This window comes from Labrus mixtus, chromosome 23, assembly GCF_963584025.1.
Source record: "Labrus mixtus chromosome 23, fLabMix1.1, whole genome shotgun sequence".
NCBI classification, from domain to species: Eukaryota; Metazoa; Chordata; class Actinopteri; order Labriformes; family Labridae; genus Labrus; species Labrus mixtus.
Genome location: NC_083634.1, coordinates 2,845,309 through 2,866,046, shown reverse-complemented (window position 1 = coordinate 2,866,046; position 20,738 = coordinate 2,845,309). Strand labels below are relative to the sequence as shown.

Here is a 20,738-nt window from a genome sequence, read left to right as displayed (position 1 = left end):
CTTTATTCTTTTATTCTTTAAAGACTTTACGAGTTCTACTTTCATCATTTTCGTGCAGGCTGGTCTTGAACTCGTTAATTTACGAGAATAAACTCGTAAATTTACGACTTTAATCTCGAAATTATTATTATTTTTTTTTAACGTGGCCCTAATCCTCTGTCGTAATTTTGAAAATATAGCTTGTAATACTTCTCAATGGAAGACATTGAAGTAAAGCAACACCCCAAGGGAGACATGTTTTAGGTGAACTGAACCTTCATAGGTAGCCTATTTTTATAGAAAATAAATAATTTCAACAATGCTGATTTGTAAAATATATACATATATATATATATATATATATATAGCTACTGTAGGCTATATATAGTTTAAAAAAATCACATTCAAACCAAAAATAACACTGAAATGAGTTTCCTCCAAAAAGCTCCCTCTACAGTCAAACAGGGATCAATTCCCCAAAAAATACACAATGACAATATTCAACAATTCATTAGTCTGTTAGCTTGTTTAGTTTAAAAAAATAGATTGTTTCTTTATCTTCTAGACTAGCATGCAACAACTTCTCAGAACGACATTGTGATATTTAACAATGTGCATAACCAGTGAATGCACTGCCTGGGAAATCCACTCACAGTAACGATATGAAATCAATCCTACGTAAGAATTTAAGTTGAAATTTTCACAGAAATGTTAAAGATGGTAGCTCTCACGCCTTCCCAACCTTGAGGCTGTGACATGTCAATTCTCATTTCTTCTTAAACCATGATGACATAGATGGCTGAGACGAAAAAAAACAATGCAATCGTAATCCCACAAACCACCTTCTGTTTTCGTAATCTCTATTAAAGCAATCAAAATAATCAAAAAGTGCAACACAATAGAAGCAAAAAAAAAAAAAGCTTCCCTCCATGGTTTAAGGAAGGAAGCGTGTGTGACTAATGGTGATATGGCATTGTGGATGTAGGTGTGTTAGTGCATGTGAAAGAAGACAAAAGATCACACTAACTTCAGACTTGGAATCAAGTTTTCAGAGTTGAGTGACTTCTACACAACTCTGTCGTTGTGTGAGGTGTGTACAAAGGTCGCTCTGCGCGTTACTGTAGGGATTTTGAAGAGTCAAATCAATCAGATCAAGTCGTGTAGGAAAAGTTATTCCATCCAAAATAGGAACAAAACATCCAGCCAGTAGAGTTCATATCCTGAGTGACAACATAGTGTACACTTTGGAGATGCTGTAATTATAGTCTAATTATAGATTGTAGAAAAGAAACCGGCATAACCTTCATGACCTCATCCACTGTTTCTGGAATCCTAATTGTAATGCATCAGTTATGTCATTTTTGCCATCTGAACCGTACTTGGACATCAGGGTGGACATGCGATCATCTGTACTCTAAATGGGACTAGAATCCCAAAAATGAACATCATTCTTTATTGTAGAAGACTTGAAAGTAGCACTTCAGACCATACATCCAAAAGGAAAATGTTTACTGAGGTAATAAATCAATTTAGAAGAAAGGATCCTGTTAGTGTTTTAAAATATAATTATGTGCAATTACACTTCTTTATGCATTATTTTGGAGTTGCCCCCTGCTGGCCATTAGAAAGAATGCAAGTTAGACACATTTCTGCATCGTCACAACATTCAAAACAAGAAACCAGAGGCCACTTCCACTTCTTTTGTACAGTCACAAAGGTTTACAGAGTAAAAGGAAGTGGATTTTTTTATTTTTTTTACTCAAGATAAAACATTCAAGATTTCCCCTTTGCCGTAGCTCCTCCTTCTAAATAACTCAGTTTATTACTGTGATATTTAGACTGGACTGTGGGCGTTCCAGTGGTGACATGAGGGCAGTGGTCCTGTGCTGTTTGCCATGTACTCCTTCCATCAGTTCCTTATTTGGCAGTTTTTGTATCCATGACAACAACACAAATGAAGCTGTTTTTCAATGCATGCAAATATAGTCTTCCTGTTCAGTCTTTAGGGAAGACACAAGAAAGAAGTTGATGTGTTCCACGTTATGGTAATGGCTTCCTTTCTATTGTCCAGTGGCCATGAGTTGATTTGCTCGCCTCCACAGAAGCAAGTCTCCATTTTTTATGACTTAGTCTTGTCGTGCAGTCATCGAGGGATGAACCAGCCTTCCTCTCAGTTCACATTGGACACAGCTTCCACATGGTCCACTCGCAGTCCTGCACTCTATCAAAAAGTCCAGCGTGAGGATATCAGCACAAAGCAGGCAGCAGGGCAAACCTTTACTTCCTGTTTATATTTCCGGGTCCATAGCTGGATGACCTTTTATGTTGCTCCAGGGATACAGTGCATATCCTGTCCTTAGAAATCCTCAGCAGCCCTGCGTGTGTGTATACAAATATGAACTTGTATGTTCATATTTTTAGAGACTCAAACAGCAGCTTAATGTCTTGTGTTGCCAACATCAGGCGGGTGAAGTTGGCACCTAGCTGCAGTGATACAGAACTGTACAGAACAAGTGCATTGGAGGTCCAGTGTTGAAGTCTAAGTACATTTACTTCACAGCCATTTTTTTTTTTTTTTACAGCTTTGGTTACGTTACATTTTCTTTGCATTCAAAACGTATGAAGAAGAGCTTGTAAAACATTATGCTTTGTAATAAATTAAATTACATCACATTATATACAAGTAAAGTCTGTCGTTACATACAAACAAAACGGTTCCAAATGAGCTCCACCTCAATCAAATTTCACAACGAGTAGGAGAGTTTATCATCTCAGGTTGTCACAATTCTGTGCAATTAAGACTGTGCAACTTGCAATTTTGGTAATTACATAATTACATATAACCAACATTAACCAATATTGTATGCCTAAGACTTCTATTTTTGTTGCCGTAGTAACGTCACATCAAAGTTTAAAAATTCCGCCTTCGGCATCAGGACGACCCCATTCCCTACATTCTACTTTCTCACTTCTTGCTCAGACACTGCCTTGTGGATCTATGCAGCTTTTAACCAGTAGAGGTCAGTATAGCTGAGTTTATCAGCCTGATATTAAGTTTCACTGTTCATGCTCCTCACACAAAGTCACCCAGAGTTGGAGGTCCAGCTGCACTGCAGACATCGCCGTGCAGACGAACAAGTCATACGTTTTGCTGGAGGCCGCTGTTTTCAGTTATTGGGGTAATTCTGCAGGGTTCAATGGGCTCTGGCACCGGCGTGTACAGACTCCCTGGAGTCTGAAAAACAGAGAGAGAGAGAAGTGTGGTGAGTGTTTGTGGATGCAGAAGGGGGAAGGAGAGTTGTTGTTGTTTTTTTTCTCCCTAAAGTTTACCTTTAGATCTTTGTTTCCGTTCATCATCATTTCCTTGAAGATTGCTGATGGATCTGGTATGTTTGGGCAGATGATGGCGCTGTGTCTGTAACAGAGCACACAGCAGGAAGAATGTCAAAGACAGAATTCAATTCAATTCAAAAAACTTTATTTGTCCCCGGGGGGCAATTCAAATGCACACAGAGCAGTAAATTAACAACAGTGCAAGTAGACGAAACATGTTAAACCTAAAATATAAAGTGTCAATTTAAATACAACTTAAAGCTTAAACTCAACTTAAAATACAAAATATAAAAAGAATAGATATAAGTGGAAAGAAACAACCTGCACAGTAAGTCTTCCTGAAAAACAAAATACATGTAGAATAGAAGCTGTTTCAGAGAAAGGGTCCTTATCTTTGTTAAAGAATAGTATTATTTATTCTGAGCGACTTAAGCAAAAGACAAATGAAGTCACAATTGTAGGAGTCATATCACTGAATCAGATACACTAAACCTCAGCCCCTACTTGGGCACAGAAAGAATATACAGAGTTTCAAAAGAGTGATAAGGATAGAACTCAGGTGTGCCTGGGTTACGGTTAGGGTTTTCTTAATGGATAGATAGATAGATAGATAGATAGATACTTTATTGATCCTGAGGGAAATTCAAAGCATCCAGTAGCAGGTTACAAAGACATACATGACATGAAACATTTGTTACAAATTAACCACAAAACCAATGCCCCCCCCCCCCATACATATATATTAACCCGAGAAAAAGATTTAAAGAATACCCCTAGATGAATCAAATTTTTTTTAGCAATGTTTAAAAAGCATATTATAAGCTTATTATTAAAGCAGCGAATGCTACGGACGTAGCGACAAAGAAGAGAAAAAGTAATCATAGTGAGGTGAAACGCCAAGCGGATAAAGCTCGTTCAAACATGAGGGTGAACCTTGGGTTGATTTTTAATCTGCAGACGGGAAGTTGGACTGTTTTCTGTCGGACAGGTAAGTGCAAAACACAAGTTGTTAGCTTGTGCTCATGGGCGGTTCTAGGCAGGGGCCAACAGGGGCCAGTGCCCCTGTTACACTGAGCTTGTTCCCCCCTGTTAAACTAATAAACTAAACTTTGTCCTGGGTTGATTGTGCCCCTCTCTGACAAAACATCCGGCCCCAGCCTGGTCCCCTCAGTAAAAGTGGTCTAGAACCGCCACTGCCTGTGCTAGCTTGCTACCTTTTCATCTTTTCCATTACAACAAAGGTGAAAGTCTCAGGTAGCTTGCAGTGTAGCTACAGGCACATGATGTACACGCTCAAGTTCTGCAGTTGGCATGCGCTTCTGGTGGCCTTGAGCCCAAGAGGAGGGGTTCCAGTTTGAATTATGTGTTTACAAGCTATAACGAACATTTCTACTGACGTCACCGTTAACACAAAAATGGTCCAGTCTGTAAGAATCCTCCCTGTTACTGTATGTCGTCAAACTGAATTGATTGAAGCAATCTACTGAAACCATTCTGAACAATTTCCACTTAACTTAAATCCTCTGGTATGCAAAAAAAAGAAGTATTCACAGAAATATTCGCTGGTACATTTATACATTTTTCATGTCATAACCACTGGTTTAGCCAATCACATTGAGGAATGTAACGTTCACACGTGCAGTGTGTGGGAAACTTGAAAACTCCAAAGCACATGAACTCTGAATGGACGATGAAGTCGGAGACATCTTTTATCAGGACATTTCAAAGCTTAGTATGTCATCAATCACACCTTGAAGAAGTTCATAATCCCGTAAATAAAACACTCCTCTGACACATTCCTATTGGCTGGAGCTCATCCAAGAAGCACACCCACACACCTGAGCCTGAGGGTGACGCAACAACAGGTATTCATTCTCCCCCCTCAGGCTTTTTCTTTCTGTTCACTGATTCAACAATTCTCTCAAAATCAGTGTTCCAAGCAAACAGGTGAGCCTAATCGTAGAATCAACCTCCTACGACTTAAGTTTCAGTGTGTGTGTGTTTCATAGTAGCCAGCTTAGGTCATCACCATGAAGCAATTACTTCATGAGACAGGCCCAGGGCATGTGTGCGCAACACATTTCCTGGCTTTCCCTTTTTAATTTCCGGCTCCATCCACTGTCCTGTCTCTCTAATAAAAGGAAAAATTCCCCCCCAAAAAATCTTTAAAATAAAACAAGACATCTATTTCACAAAGCACAGGCAAAAGGTTAAACACTACCAAAAACTGCACTGCAGATCAAACAGCAGCTGTGTGCGCTAGTGCAGTTAGCATGTATTTAAATCAGCCTTAGTGCAAAGATATGGGTCAAAACCGTCTCCTTCATATGCAAATGATCAAAAAAAAATTAAAAAACTGCAATTCCCAAATGATGGTGTGGATACTGTGACCCCACAGTTATGAATAACTGTCCGCTGAGAGTTGGCGGAAACTGCACCGCAGCATTTATTGATGATGTCATGTGTAAACGTCCAAGTGATCATAGCAAAACATCCACCTCTTTATGACCTGAAAATAAATGATCTGTCAATATTACATTGAAACTATTACTGGTCTCATAATCAGGGCTGTCTAAAGCGTAGACACATTACATGTATTCAGCGTCTGGGCCGTTTGCACGATGGGGAAGCTCAGCATCTGTACATGGATTAAAGTGAGCCATGTCAGCATGACAGTGTTGAGGTGCAGACAGCTCAGGCGCAAAAACAAGAGCAAACCTCATGGAACAGGCAGGGCCGTAAGTTAGCCAGGGTTGAGAAAATAGTGAGGTCCAGATGTTTTTCTCTTATTCAAGGCATGCAAAATTCATGCCCAAATGATACCTTCATGTGCAACCCAAGCTAAACACCCAACCAGCACAAACTCACACACATTTACTTCCTGTTTGTAGTGTGAATGATCTGCGGAACAAGTGCAGCCCGAACCACAGGTGGTCATCCAAACAGAGCAACCATGATATTAAAGTAAAAATTGCCAGAACCATGGCAATGGGGGTCTGGGGGGTCTGGGGGGTCTGGGGTGTCTCCACCCCCCCAAAAAAAAAATGTAAGCAGCTTATATTTTTTTTCCTGCATTCTGGTCACTTTTTAATTCACCAATTTTTTTTTTTTTTTTTTTGCAGAACTTTATGATTCTGATTTAAAAACGCTGTGATGTGACATCCAAATAATCAGTGAGTATGTTCTTCTTCTTCTCTCTAGTTCTTGACTAAAACAGCTTTTATACACAAGGGGAGGAGCCCTCTGTCCCTACCAAGGAAAAACAGTTCTGACAAAAACACAGCCAGCGGGACTTTTGTTTCTCCCTCATTGTAGACAGTCATGACTCAGAGACACATTCACACAGGATAGACTGGATTGTCCTTTTCTGTTTTGTCAGTTTTGTCTCATTAAATGCTGTGCTGTTGAGTGAAACCTTTATTGCCCCTAGGGGAATTTGCCTTGCACAGAGAGAATGAAAAAAATAAAAAAACACAATACAAACATATACAGGACAGCACATAAGAACACATAAGAACACACTAAAGCATCGCATGATTCAATGAGGGATTTCAGCAGGTTAAATAAAGTTCTTCCTGTATAATCAGCTCTATAAGTTTTTGGTCTTTCTTTTCTTTATTCATTGTTCAGCTCTTTAGTCAGCTGTTTTTAAATGTGCTTTACAAATACACACGACTTGACTTCATGTCATGTCACTGTATAAAAAGCCTTTCCCTATCTCGTTGTATCTCAACGACTTATTCAATAAACAGAGTCTGAGAAATCAGTCAGGGTAGAAATGGTGCTGCGTTTTACCGTAAGTCACAACTTCACTGAAGCCGCTGGAGATTCTCATCTAGTCTTTTTGTCCTTTTTGTGTCTTACACACAATAATGAATGCATTGATTGAATAGTTTAATAAACGTGGACTGGACAGTTGTTTCTGCACCACATCTGCTAAGTCAACTGTATTTCAACCCTGCAAAGTTTTAACAGTAGACATCGCTCGCTCTCTTTCTCTCTCTCTCGCTCTCTCTCTCTCTCTTTCTCTGCTCACCTGCAGAGCTTTTTTTTTTTCCACAAGTAGGCGGTGGGTGCGCGTCAAGCGCAGCAAGAAACACAGAGGCAGTGTAGGGCCCGCTGTGATTCCGTAGCGTTTCTGTGTAAGTATTTTCAAAGTAAAAGCCATCTAGCGCTTCATATATTGATTGGTAACAATTTTTGCTGTCTTGTCTGGACCTCGGTGTCCTCATAGCTGGTAACAGCCATGGGAACAGGCCGTTGACAAACTTGAATATCGGTAGTGCAATATGCTTGGTGAATTGGACCTTTTGACGGAGCAGATAGCGGGTGCAACTGATGTGCAACTCATCCAACTATAAGCAGACATAATCTGTTCTTTGTGAAGGTCCCCATCTGTGGCAGGTAGGTTGAGTTTTATTTACATTACAACAAAGCTCTTTTTTTAAAATTTAAATTAACGTACCTCCTGAAGCAGTAGCAGGACAGGAGTACACAGATGGACAGAATGATGGGGAGGACAATGGCAACCACAGTCAGCGTCCTGTCAGGAGGCTTGTTAGAACCTGGAATAAGACAAAAGCATTTTCATCAGTTTTAAGAGCAGTTAATGATTTTATTCAAGTCAGAAGATGGATACTGAAACTTAAAAACCACAAGTGTGTTCTCTAACAACTCTCCACCAGAATCTTCAGCAGACTGTGTATGCTCAGGTGTAGGACTTTAAGTCTAATTACAAGAATCTCTCAATCACCAGCAGCAACATGTGCAGAGTCACTGACAGGAGTAACACATGTGTAATCTATTCATTAGGGATTAGAGACAAATGTTTTTTTTTTTATGTGAGAGGACTTCAATTTAGATGAATATCATTTGATGTGTTCAAGTAAAGAGATTCTTTGACAAATTGTATTTTTTGTTATATTTAAAGGAAGAATGTGCGACTTCTTGTTCCAGTAGATGTCGCCCTTGAGCACCAGCATGAAACCAAAACAAACTGCTGTTTGGTGACACCTCTGCCATAGTGAAGCCTCCTCTCTCCTCCAGCCACAACTTCAACACTCCTCCCCTCACGTTTGCATGAAGGAGTTATCAAATGGATTGCAACATAATTAAACAGCGTTAATCGCTATCAGCGGACATAATTATCCCTTGCTTGAGCTGCAGTTGACTGTGGTCTGCGTTGTTGTGTTAGCATGCTAATGTTAGCACACTTGAGTTAGCCTGAGCTTCACATGGCCTGTAAATTTACACGGAATGATCTGGATCTAAAAACGCTAATGTGACATCCAAATAATCAGTGAGTATGTTCTTCTTCTCTCTAGTTCTTGACTAAAACAGCTTTTATACACAAGGGGAGGAGCCCTCTGTCCCTACCACGGAAAAACAGTTCTGACAAAAACACAGCCAGCGGGACTTTTGTTTCTCCCTCATTGTAGACAGTCATGACTCAGAGACACATTCACACAGGATAGACTGGATTGTCCTTTTCTGTTTTGTCAGTTTCGTCTCATTAAATGCTGTGCTGTTGAGTGAAACCTTTATTGCCCCTAGGGGAATTTGCCTTGCACAGAGAGAATGAAAAAAATAAAAAAACACAATACAAACATATACAGGACAGCACATAAGAACACACTAAAGCATCGCATGATTCAATGAGGGATTTCAGCAGGTTAAATAAAGTTCTTCCTGTATAATCAGCTCTATAAGTTTTTGGTCTTTCTTTTCTTTATTCATTGTTCAGCTCTTTAGTCAGCTGTTTTTAAATGTGCTTTACAAATACACACGACTTGACTTCATGTCATGTCACTGTATAAAAAGCCTTTCCCTATCTCATTGTATCTCAACGACTTATTCAATAAACAGAGTCTGAGAAATCAGTCAGGGTAGAAATGGTGCTGCATTTTACCGTAAGTCACAACTTCACTGAAGCCGCTGGAGATTTTCTTGCAGTATTTGTAGGTCTTGACTCTGGATCGGATCTGGTAAAGGCAGCTGTTATCGTAGGGCATGTTTAACGAGTGCTCTCTACCCGACACCACAGTTTTGTTCCGGCACAAAACCTAAAAAGTAGAAAGGACATAAAACCATTTAGTTGTATATACATAGATATTACTCACATATAACTTAAATACAGACTTTCATGTTAATTGTATCTGCAACTGAAAATCTGCATTCAGATTGAGAGACACAATAATGGTGAATGATCTGCACGCAACACTTCATATCACTGTATGGATGGTGCAGACTCTTCTTCCCTGGTTGTTGGTCTCGCAAATAATACATCATCAGACATCACCTGTTATCAGCACTATGTAACTTTGACAGCGTGCAGAGGTTCTCTAAGAAGAAAAGTGTACAGCTTTAGGGTACTTTACGGCCCACCAGCCTTCAGACAAAAAGAAACCCAGAAAGCCGGTCTCGTTACAGTTTCATACTATAGCTGAGGCTAAGAGATGGAAGAGGACGATGACGAGGCTAAGAAGAAAAATAAAAAGAGAGACTGATCGAACAAGAAGACGGACTAGAGTCAGTATTGGCAGGGCTCGGGGAAAAGGGTAGGCTGCAAGTTTCTATCTTAATACCAGGGTCGGCTCCAGACATTTTGGTGCCCTAGGCAAGATAAGGATCCCCCCTCCCCCCCTTCTCAAAGCCTGACACCACAATATGGACAACCTCATAATAATAATAATAACATATATTAAAACAACAGGGATGCAAAGTGTATTATTCTTTAATTCTTAATTTCTTCATATGTTCATTTCTTAATTTCAAGACAGAACATGAGGGAAGGGCGAAATTGGGCGCCGACTGGCCCTCAAATTGTAAGTTTTTTATTTATTTATTTATTTTTTTTGGTGGGGGGGCTTCAGCAGTGCCCCTCCAGCATGCGGCGCTCTAGGCGACCGCCTATATGGCCTGTGCCAAGAGCTGGCTCTGCTTAATACGCTGTTGCAGTTGCACTCAGAGACCTTTGGTTGGCACTGAGGTGCATCAGGACAAAATGTTCTCCTTACATTTCAAAATGAGCCAAAAAATCATCCAATTCACAAACACAAGACCAAAAAATGCTAGTCTCAGTAATTACAGACTAATGATAAAGTAGTACAGGACTGTCTGAGGCTCCTCGCAGACACATAGATGCAAACGTTTTCCAAATGTGTAAAGAAAGTCTGGATCTGGGAGTCAGGACAGAGGTGATTCATCTGGAGGAGCTGCTGTTACAGGGAAGAAGCTGCCATACAGACAGTGAAAACTTGTACTTCACCGGTGACCCTAAGAAAAGAGCTGCTACCTCCAACATCAGCAAACCATAAATACTGTGTGTGTGTGTGTGTGTGTGTGTGTGTGTGTGTGTGTGTGTGTGTGTGTGTGTGTGTGTGTGTGTGTGTGTGTGTGTGTGTGTGCTCTGAGAATAAGTCGCACTCGGGCAGCTGTATGTGCCACTGTCAGCATATGAGTGCAGTTCTCTCAGGATGTCTGAGATATGGCTGTGACAATGACAATCATATAAACTTGAAACTTGAGGAGCAATTTGTGTTAAGCTGCTATAATTTAAAGGGTGTGTTTGTGCTGCTGGGCAACATCAGCGCTATCAGCAGCGGTGATCCATTCTTTGAAAATGACTCCCTCAGTATCGGATGCAAAATCTCTTTACATGAAGGACACTTCTAGGATAAACTCTTCTGCATGACAACTTACTTCAGGATCACTGCAACGGGTGTAGCAGACTTCATAAAACCATACGCATTGTTCCCCGACCTCTGGAGGTTTCCAGCTCAGCTTGAGATGGTCACCTTCTTCTCTGACGCTCATCTTTGGTGAAGGGACCTCTGAGGAAGATGAAGAAGAAAGCAGCATTTGTTTATTTGAACTGAAAGACTTTTAAATGAAAATAAAAAGATGCAATATTTAAACATTTCTGGAAGGGAAAAATTGTTCGAAAAGTTATTTTCATATTTGCAGAGTTACTTAATAATTAACGGCAAAGGAGTGATACCTACCAAGCTCAGCTATAAAGGTGCTCATTCCAGCGTCAGTCTCCACAAAGATGCAGATGTCACTCATTGTGGCGTCGACTTTCAGGCGACAACTGGTCCTCGTTTCATTTCTGTAAAGCTTGCGGCACTCCTTTAAACCTTTTAAAACTTCCTCTGAAAGTCCACACATCCTGTGAGGACAGAAGGAGAAATAAAACAAGTATTAATAAGGGTCACAGTGGCTTTGTCCTCACTGTGCTCTTATCAACTACAGACGATGCAATTCCATCAGCCACCACTAGATGTCCACAAAGCCCAAAAGATTATCTGTTGCTAAACTAGATGAGGATTGATAAACACACCTGAAGTCAGTGACTACATTTGAAACACCTGCAGCCCTGAATTAACATTTCAAATCTCATACCTGCAGGCTTTTGTTCAATCTATGGATCTATGAATATGTCACATGTGATCATATCACATGTGACATATGTCATTTCAGGAAAAAGTATATTATGTGTAGTGAATTCATTTTATGCTCAAACAAAACTGAATCAAGATTTCTAGTCAAAAAGCTCAGCTTTTTAGACCTTTGTATTTCAGATTATATCCCGTTTTTTCCTGACTTTCTACGTGCTGTATGAGAAGCTGAACAGTGTACATTTTGTAAAAAGGAAATCAAACAAGAGGACCCTACGCTTCACCATGTTGTTTTCTACACATGTCTCTAGTCTGTCTACAAACCCCCCAATGATGAGAAAAGTCCATCCTCTCCATCTTTTCCCTGCATCACTTTTCAGAAAATGTGTGCTCAAACAGGACGTTTGTAGCTTTTCCCTTCGTGACATCACAAAGGGCAGTAGCCCCTCCCCCAGGTGGGTGACACTCCCACAGCTAGGTGTTTGTTCTGCCCTCTGAGTCTGCTTTCTCACTGTAAACAATAGGGCATGTAGCGAGAAAGCACTGAGTACACCCGAGCCCTTCCAGAGAGGGGGCGTGGTCAGACACAGCTCATTTACATATTTAAAGGAACAGACACAGAAACAGCCTGTTCTGAGCAGGGCTGGAATAGAGGGGTCATATGATCAAATACAAACAAATTTTGCAATGACAGTAGGAAACCTCCATAAGGGGGCCCCATTTGACAGTACTCATTATCATTGCCCTGCTGAACGCTGGTTGGCGGGCCCCCCAATTCCCCCCCAATTTTTGCCTAGGGCCCTAACAGACTCTACAATCACCACTGGGTCTTGTCTATATGTCGCGCCTATGTGTATGAGATGAATGTCTCTAAATAACAGAGTGTGAAACCAGAATTTCCCCTCAGGGATTGATAAAGTATGTACAAAAAATAAAAAAGCCTTTCAGGAAAGGAGTGGGGCTTTTAATGATGGCGACTCTGGATATGGCACTTGATTTCGCTTCCTCCTGTTTGTACCTTAGATGATTCATAAAGGTCGAAGTAAGAGGGGCACAGACCATTCAAAGATTTGCATGGATGTAAAGTAAGAGCGATAACAACATACCATCTTCAGAGGAAACACCCTACCATTAAACTCTTTATGAACACCATAAACCCCTATAGAAAAAAAGACCTTTACTCTTCAGCCTCAAAAGAAAAAGGGAAATGAATCCTTGCAAAATGGGATTGGTATAATCATAAAGACTCTGAATGCCTCTGTGTACTAAATCTTTTCAATCATAAAAACTCACCTGTAGGAGAGCTTCAGCTTAAGAGATGGATCCACAGGGATCCAGGAGCAGTCCATCTCATTGCCGTGGATGACACATTTGAAGTCTTTCACCACTTTAGCTGCACAGAGCAACAACAAAGGTGTCACATGCATACAAAAAAAAAAAAGACTCCTGGTATTTTCAGTTGAGCTCACTCTTCTTACCTCTGGGTTTGGGGTATTTGAACGTTATGTTGACCCGCATGCTCTCATTGGAGCTTCTACAATTTGGACTGCTATCCGTCCAAACGCTGTACGTCCAGCGATCAGAATCCATCTCTTCTGTGAGGCAGGTGACTGTGAAATTCCTCACCGTTGTACCTGTGACCTGGGAAAAAGAAGAACAATAGGAAGGCATTAATACCTGCTGACACATATTTTAAAATCTCTGTCGTCAGCCTTTAATCACAAACTAAGGCTGGAGGTCAGATGTAACAAGTAAGTCCCAAAATGACTAAACAGACGGGCTCTAACATGTCAGTGTAAAACCGGCAACAAAAGACAGCGAGAGATTCAGCTCATCAGCTCAGCAGTGTGTTTATGCATCATGCAGGAGGAACTGGTTTAAAAACTCCTCTTTGTCTGTGTCAGTGAAACTAAGTGAATATATGATGTGTCCTCTGGGCTTCCTGCAAAAACAATTCATGTGTTGAATATCTCTGTGGTGACAATGGTTGTGTTTTATGTTTTCTTTGTATGCACAAAGAAATGAGCCCAGGGCAAAAACACTTTCATATTATCATTTTTTTATACACATCTCCTTCATGTGCTACTTGGATTCACCAAACTGAAAATCCTTCATTGAATGAACGCACAAAAAACAATGCAGGTGCAAGAGTAAAAAAAAAAGAACTTCAAAGTGTAGAAGTCTATTCAAGACGTCAACATGAATACAGCTGCCTGATCATCAGAGAACCATTGTACACAGGGTGTGATTTGCTGGAGGGGGGGGATGTGGACTAGAGCCTGATTGATTTAAATATCGGCCGATATTTAAAAAAAAACAGTGACTATCGGTATCGGCAAACTTTTTTGCAGATATTACGAGTTTTATTCACCAGTTGAATAGCATTTCATTTGTGTTTCAGTGTATTACGCTAGCAGTTCTTTTTCACCACCAGAGGGCGCTATATGGAACACAACAAGCAAGCGGTGACGCACATACATGCACAGTTACTTTCCAGTCGAGTGACCATCTTGTCTATGTTAAATATCTTTTCCACAAGTTTTTGATAACCACATTTAAGGCATCAACCAGGTAAATGAGTATATCTTTATCTATCTCTAATGATCATAGATAGAATTGAGATAAATATCGACATCTGATTTTTTCTCTCCCTGATATCGTTATCAGTATCTCCCCTGAAAATGCCATATCGGTCGGGTCCTAATATGGACATATAACTTTCTTTGATGAATGACATTTAAGAGGGGAAGTGTGTGTGTGTGTGTGTGTGTGTAGGAGGGGGGGGGCAAAACTTCTCCCCACTCATAATTTGAATTTCTACTTCACCACTGATCACATAAATGCTTTTAAAATATATGTATACAATTATTAAATCTAAATAAAAGTCTGCCTTTTCAAGGATCAATATGTAATTCTGAACCCTAGTGTTTGAAACGGACGTACTGCAGTCCAAAATCTAAATATTTGGAGAGAGCTGTCTCCCCCTCACCCCCTCTTCTCTAGAGTCGAGGCACGCACAGGTCGCCATGTGGTGGACACTGAAGCTTCAGTGTTTATCCAGCTCTGCATCAGTCTGTAAACCTTTCTGTGTTCTAACCTCTCTCCATTTTTCAAAAGCATCTCCAATATTGATCCTAGTTTGAGCACGTTTCTGCTCGTGGAGCTTATTAGAAACATGCAGAGGCTTTTTAGGTCGGGTACAATCACTTCTATCCGAACCACTTCTCTTGACCGCTTCCATCGCTGCAACACCTGTTGACCTGATAACTGCTCTCATATCTGGCAAACAGAGGGCGTCCAAAACGGCCGTGTGGGGGGGCCTTAAAAGCGCCTACCCTCTCTGGTCCAAACAAATCCAGATCATTCAGGACCAGAATCTAAAGTTAGAAGGAGGACATACTGGCTGCTGCATTGTTGTCAGAGAAACCAGAACTTTAGCATGTTTCCTTAATGTCTGATCAGAGAGAAAGGTTATTTTGTTATTGTATTCAGAAGATATCTTACATGTTGCTCCTTTAGGTAGATTGCTTTATTTGCAAGTAGGCATATACATAACCAGTGATTTTAATGTCCAGAGCACTTCTTGAGGTTTTAAGATAACTTCCTTATTCTTGAGCGTTGCTATCATCATAATTTTAAGTGTGTAGCCTTATTGTTTGTCTTAAAAAAATCACAGATGTGTGCTTGTGAGGAAAGAACAAGGTATGAAGAAAGAAAGATCTAGCTTACTAATGTCAAAATATGTCTGCAATTTCTGTCTGGCTCTTTAAAATGTAGTTTAGTTACTGTAAGTAAAACAATAAAGAATTGCTCACAGTGCTTTGTTTAGAAGACAAAACAAGCTTCAAGAACACCGGCTTTGATCAGCTTTCTTTTCATAAATCACACCCTGTTCATTACACAAATAAATAGAAAACTATTTGACCTTTAATTAGATTTTCAAAAACCTTCCTTCCTGGTTTAAGTGCTGCATGACTAATCCGAGAGGCAGTCAATGACACAGTACTTCATGGAAACATCCGACGATAGGCACAGTTACACAGCTCGTGTAACGATGATACTGCACAGAGACCATGAGGCAACTCTGAGCGGGACAGAACTTTCCCAACAGGCGGGGCCAAGGTCAAACACTCAGGTGCTTAAAGAGAGGGGCTTGTTAGCAGAAAAGTAAAGCACTGTTGATCTTTGTTCATTATAGTTTACATTTACTCCGACGTACTTCAGCTCGGTTTTTCTAAAAATGAGCAGAAGGGTCGAGCAAATGTAACGGTCTGCTACAATGTAGAGCCTAGCTGTGTGTGCTCTGTGCCTGAACTCATAAAACTCAACTTTAAAAATAACAAACTATACCATTAAAGTCAGAATTGAACCTGCCATTGCATTGAACACATTCTCTTTTGTCCCTTTTGTCCCACTGTAGTTAAGCCGACATAGTGTCTTCCTGCTGTCGCAAAATAGGGCCCGACCGATATGTGATTTTTGGGGCTGATACTGATATCGATATTGGGGAGAAAAAAAAATGATACCGATATATATCGACCAAATATCTTTCTTAGATGTGTGAAATCTGTAGAGATAGATAGATATACATTCACACATTTGTTGCGTTGATCCCTTAAATGCAGATATCAAACACTTGTGGAAAAGAAATACAGTGTAGTGACTATTTGTCCGAAAAAATCTAAATAAACTTATATCAAACATGATCAAATGACCACTGGTGCACCATGGTGGTGTGATGTACGCAGGCAAAAGAAGTCCACTGTCCATGCTAAAGATCTGCGCTGCTGGTGTTTTATTTGGTCAAAAAAAAAGAAGCAAACAAACAAAAGAACAAAGAAATCATGGATCCTGCTGCCTCTCTTGTGCTGCTAAAAAAACATAGGCCTGCCCAGGTGCATGCTGGTCCTCTACCTGCCTCTTACCTAAATGACCTGTGGTGCCCACAGTGTTACCCAAACACCTCACAAAAATACTAATGCAAAACTAAATGTACTAAACAAACAACTAGCAAAAGAAAATATTACCCAAAATAAAGAAAACATGTTGAATAACTAAATAAACAACACCAACCAAATATTAGTAAACTAAATACCAAACTAATTCTAACAACAAGTAAATAGCTCCTATATACAGTATAACCAAGACAAGATGGCCGCTCAACTGGAAAGTAACTCTTTGACCATGCTTGTTAAAGTGAACTCTGCTGGTGAAAGAGAACTACTTGTTTTATACTAGAAACTCAAATGAAATGCTTTTTGACTGGTCAATAAATCCAGTCATATAGGCGCATATATACGATAAATTAGCCAATACCGATACTCACTTGATATGCTAATATCGGCTGATATTATCAGCTGGCCGACTAATCGGTCAGGCTCTAAAAAAAAACTTTTTTTTTTTTTTTTTTTAATTGTGAAATCTGGTTTTTGGTTTGCAGTATTGTTATTTTAAGTGGTCTGTACTGCCAACAACCCATAACTGAGTTGGATGTTGTTCTCCGATAATGTGGATGCAACACTGAAAAGGTTCCCCCCCCCCCAAGCACCAAAGAGTTTGACTTTTCTTACTTCTTCTTCTCCGTTCTTCACCAGGCTGTATTTGTACGTGACCTCGCTGCCGTCCTGCACACCTCGGGGCTTCTCCCAGGACACGTTCACGGTAAACGGGTCGATCCACCGATGTGTCAGCCTCGTCGGTGGAGGAGGGCAATCTGTCGGCAAGGGAAAGAAAAGAGGAATTCATCCTATAGCCACCTTTTCAGTGTGAATCATGCTGTTGAAAAAAAGAGAGAGCTTTTAGGAGGTTAAACAAGGCCAGGAATATTTCAGACATAACTGTGGTCACAACAAAGCTCAGGTTAACTCAACAAAGCACAGTTTCTCTACAATGGTAGTATTTATTTGATAAAGAATTAAAGCTTAAAGGAAGGTATCGTTTTACAACACTCCCCAAACAGGTTTACTGGAACCTAAATATCTTTCAGAGTGTATTCCTCTGCCAACTCTAAGACATTTGAAACCCATAGACTAACATTCTCCATGAACTTGACCTCTTAAATGTTCGTTTTTTCACTGATTACTGATGAACATCTGCAAGAGAGAATTCATTGCATAAAAACATGGGTGTACTGTCGCGGGCATTCAAAAAAAAAAAGCAAAGAACAAAATGCAAGCTTTCACTTCCCTTTGGTCTGTTTCGGCCACTTTTGTCTCATTTTCACAAACGCATATTTCACAACGAAGTTCAAAATGCATTCTGGGATAGTTTGTCGTGTCGGCTGAGCTTTCTGTCAAGGAGCTCCGCGGCTACATTTTAAAATGCAAAACCAATGCACAACCAATGGCCTGCTCTCCATTATGACACTTATTTTGATTTTAGTTAACACATTCCTGCACAAACTGGGCAGCTCTTTCACAACATTTGCAGTTCAAGATATGAGGACACATTAAATCGACACTCAGCGGCCACTTTATTAGAACAGCTGTTCAACTGCTTGTTATTGAAAATACCTAACCAGCCTATCACACGGGAGCAGCAGCTCAATGCAGTTAGGTATGTAGACGTGGTCAAGACGATCTGCTGAAGTTCAAACCGAGCACCAGAATGAGGAAGAAAGGTGATTTTCAGCAACTGCTAATCTACTGGGATTTTCACGCACAAGGGTTTACAGAGAACGGTCTGAAAACGAGAAAATATCCAGTGAGCGGCAGTTCTCTGGGCGAAGATGCCAGAGGTCAGAGGTCAGAGGAGAACAGCCAGACTGGTTCAAGCTGATAGAAAGGCAACATTAACTCAAATAACCCCTGGTTATACCCGAGGTCCCTGAGTGCTAACTGAGCATCATTTAAACGCCACAGCCTACCTGAGCGTTGTTTCTGACCATGTCCAACCCTTTATGATAACCGTCTTCTGATGGATACTCACAGCAGGATAACACACCATGTCACAAAGCTCACATCATCTCAAACTGGTTTCTTGAACATGACGATGAGTTGACTGTACTCAAACAGCTTCAACAGTCACCAGATCTCAATCCAACAGATCACCTTTGGGATGAGGTGGAACTGAAGATCCGTCTCATGGATGTGCAGCCGACAAATCCGCAGCAACTGTGTGATGCTGTCATGTCAATATTGACCAAAATCTCTAAAGAAATGATTCCAGCACCTTGTTGAATCTATGCCATGAAGAATTAAGGCGGTTCTGAAGTCAAAAAGGGGGTCCAACCCGGCAGCGAGGTGTACCTAATAAAGTGGCAGATGAGTGTAATATTCTTTGTCTACTTTATTCAAAAGTAGGCCTACCTCTCTTTGACTACTGGCAATAAACACTAATTTGATTCAGACTTAAATGAAGAAACCTCTGACTGTAAGACAAGAAGGAATCATAATAGTTTTTAGTAGCACAATTAATGCTGAAGTACACAACTTTAGAGAAACGTGTAAGGTCGATGTCAAAGGTGTTAAACCATAATGCTGCAGCACAGAATAAGCTACATACTTAGAATCAAAACTATTAGCAGTGCATGCCCAAACCGGTAGTTAAAAACAATAGAAGTAGGCCTAGGGGCGTGTTGTGTTTGGAACACACAAATGAACCAACTTTCTGCATCTGGAAAAGAGCAAGAGCCAAAACACGCACACGCACTGCCTGTGGGAGATTGTGTGGAGTTATTACAGTCACCGAAACCAAATGGATTTCTTTGTTGGTGGAGCATTTGGTGTGTTCATAATTGTTATCGAAATGTAAAGATAATTTTTCACAAATTGTCCAACATTAAAAAGCTTTTTTTTTTTTTTTGAAGTCCGGAAATGTCACAAAATACTAACAACCTGTGAGGAGAAAAAACACACCACAAAAGGAACTTTTTAATCACCTTCAGTTTCCGATAACATCATTTAAATAAAAGCCAGGCGGTCTAAACCCGGGCCAAAAAAAAACCAGACTATTTCATAAACCTATTTGACTTAATTATACTATAGGCCAATTATGTAAAATATAATCCAAGTTAAGTACCACATTACAGAATTAAATGTGCAAGATAAAACAGTCCCATCGTGTGGTTAACATTCATTTAGCATACTAAATGTTACTAAATATTATTTCTGATGTTAAAGGTATAAGTTGTTTCCATAGTGTGATATCCCGTCAGAAGAGGCTACGTCATTCAACAGTGGCACTAATGTGAATGTGTGTGTGGTCGACAAAAAGACTTCAAACCAGCTCCTCAAACTTCTCGTCCAAAGTCTAATTCCAGGTCGAAAGTCAGGAAATAAAAGTGTGTTTACCTGCTTTACTGTGGAGTACCAGAGTCACTGCGGCGCATGTTAACAAGGCGATAAAGAAGTCCATATGAAAAGTCATGATGTTCCTCTCCTGTAGATCCTCTGGAGGAAAACACAACTACTCTTGTTGTGGTTAATTCTAGAGAGTCCTGATCAGGTAAAGACAGACGAGAGCAGAAGAACGCGTCTATGTGAAGGAAACAGTCAGTAAACACACCTTGTCGGAGGCAACAGCGGGGGAGGAGCCAGAGAGAGAGAGAGAGAGAGAGAGAGAGAGAGAGAGAGAGAGAGGAAGACAGGATATTAAAGGAATGACAGTGACCAAGTGGGAGTTTCTTTTTTTAACCAACAGTGTAACTTCAATGAAAACAAACCATAATAATAAAAACTAGAAAAACGTGTGGGTTAACAACAGTGAAAAGCAGCTAGGCTGAGTCTATAATTGAAGACAGAAATGCGCATGCGTAAGAGTATAAGTGCAATATCCCCAAACCGCCATCCATTCCTCCAGGAAGTCGTCAGGCTCTTAATGAGTCATTAAAGTGATTATGTTTATGATAATGGGTTTATGCAGCAACAAACAGAACAGAGTGGACCAACTAATGGTGCTAGGCCAGTGGAAACATTCTCTACATTTCATCTGTATGCTTTTATCATATAGGCTACTTTATGATGATTTACAGGTTTTTACTGAAATACACCTCTTACTGGAAATATACTATTTTTCCCCCCAAAAGTC

The 20,738-nt window shown here is 40.2% G+C and overlaps 1 protein-coding gene across 1 annotated transcript; it reads right to left on the bottom strand.

Moving 5' to 3' along the window:
* Positions 1-1,746: 1,746 nt before the first annotated feature.
* On the bottom strand, positions 1,747-20,167 carry LOC132958238 (interleukin-13 receptor subunit alpha-1-like). Its single transcript, XM_061030951.1, has 10 exons — positions 20,003-20,167; positions 17,282-17,424; positions 13,190-13,352; positions 13,005-13,104; positions 11,316-11,482; positions 11,014-11,144; positions 9,221-9,374; positions 7,778-7,877; positions 3,310-3,394; positions 1,747-3,214 (listed from the first exon to the last, which is right to left on the bottom strand). Exons 1-10 carry the CDS (start codon positions 20,076-20,078, stop codon positions 3,119-3,121), a joined length of 1,215 nt encoding a protein of 404 aa, XP_060886934.1. The 5' UTR covers positions 20,079-20,167; the 3' UTR covers positions 1,747-3,118.
* Between the last annotated feature and the right edge of the window lie 571 nt (positions 20,168-20,738).

Excerpts from the sequence above, each read along its gene's own strand:
- LOC132958238 (XM_061030951.1), bottom strand. The coding sequence starts at position 20,078 with ATGACTTTTCATATGGACTTCTTTATCGCCTTGTTAACATGCGCCGCA. Across the intron at positions 13,353-17,281 it reads TGAAGAACGGAGAAGAAGAA|GTCACAGGTACAACGGTGAG; the intron begins GTAAGAAAAGTC and ends TCTTTTTCCCAG. Across the intron at positions 3,215-3,309 it reads ACGGAAACAAAGATCTAAAG|ACTCCAGGGAGTCTGTACAC; the intron begins GTAAACTTTAGG and ends TCTGTTTTTCAG.